This window comes from Daktulosphaira vitifoliae, unplaced genomic scaffold, assembly GCF_025091365.1.
Source record: "Daktulosphaira vitifoliae isolate Bord-2020 unplaced genomic scaffold, ASM2509136v1 Scaffold_768, whole genome shotgun sequence".
Lineage (NCBI taxonomy): Eukaryota > Metazoa > Arthropoda > Insecta > Hemiptera > Phylloxeridae > Daktulosphaira > Daktulosphaira vitifoliae.
In genome coordinates, this window is record NW_026100331.1 from 3,737 (window position 1) to 5,098 (window position 1,362).

Consider the following 1,362-nt stretch of genomic DNA (forward strand, 5'->3'; position numbering starts at 1 on the left):
ATATTTAAGCGGCCCTCACACGATCAATATTACTGACAGTATTTTGGATAATGACAGTATTATTGATCGTGTGATGTGAGTACTGATGTACTGTCAGTATGATAAAACGATACTGATGACTGATGAAAAATTCGGATATCGAGTCGTCAGTATTTGGTTACTGATGATTATATTGATAGTGTGAGGTCGATATTGACATTTCGTCAGTATTGACATCGCAGCAATGGATGACACACGTGATGAATTTCCAAACGCGCGCGAATGCCGTGAACAACAATTACGTGATTTTGTTTCCAAGTATAAAGATTTAAAATGTTTATGGGATATTCGTTGCAAAGACTATAGTAATAGAGACAAAAAAAAAGATGCTTATAGTGAATTATTAGTTGTTTATAAGTTAATTAAGCCTGATGCTTCTATAGATGATGTAAAAAAGAAAATTAATACTTTACGAAGTAATTTCCGTAAAGAATTAAAAAAAATTCATGAATCTAAAAGAAGTGGCGCTGGAGCTGACGACATTTATCAACCTTCGAGTTGGTTATTTGAAGAACTGGCGTTTTTGGCCGATTTGGAAAAACCAGTAGATAGTACTTCATCGATAAACGATGACACAAATAATGACAAGGTAAGATCATTAAAATATATTATTTTATTTCTAAAAATATAATAAAAGAATAATACAAATATAAATTAGTTAATGTATATTATTAATATTTAACTGCCATGGGACTTGACCTTCTTCACTGAAGTAATCGCAATATTTATCTCTTACCATTTTCCCATTCGCACTTTTATTTGGAATAGGATTTTTTTGCAAAGGAGTTAACACATTTTCGGTTATTTCATCGCCAATTTGAAGTTCACCTGTCTCCAAATTTTCTGTTATGAGTACATTTCTTGAACAATAAAGATGTTTATTATTTTCTATTAAGAAATTATGCAAATAACAGCAGGCTAATGTAATTGTAGACGCTTTGTCTGGTTCGAGGTTTATTGGTTTTTGAAAAACTCCAAACCGACTGGCTAGTATTCCGAAAGCGTTTTCTACCACACGACGGGCACGCGAAAGGCGGTAATTAAAAATACGGCGCTTATTAGTCAAATCATGTCGACTATATGGTTTCATAAGATTAGTCTTCAATGAAAATGCTTCGTCGCCAAGAAATACATAAGGGTATTTTTCAATAGTATTTGTTAAACATGACGGTGGTGGAATGTTTAAAGTATGGTTTTCAAATTTTTCNGTGGAATGTTTAAAGTATGGTTTTCAAATTTTTCCCAAAATTTTGTGTAGTAAAGTACGCCTCCATCTGATATTCTACCATTTGCTCCAACATCTACCATAGTGAATTGATAATT

At 32.5% G+C, this 1,362-nt stretch overlaps 1 protein-coding gene across 1 annotated transcript; it reads left to right on the top strand.

The window, feature by feature from the left end:
* Positions 1-91: 91 nt before the first annotated feature.
* Positions 92-628, top strand: LOC126909645 (uncharacterized; the record flags this gene model as incomplete). The annotated part of the gene is made up of 1 exon (XM_050692083.1): positions 92-628. A coding segment is annotated over exon 1 (405 nt), but the record flags the coding sequence as incomplete, so codon positions are not given.
* Between the last annotated feature and the right edge of the window lie 734 nt (positions 629-1,362).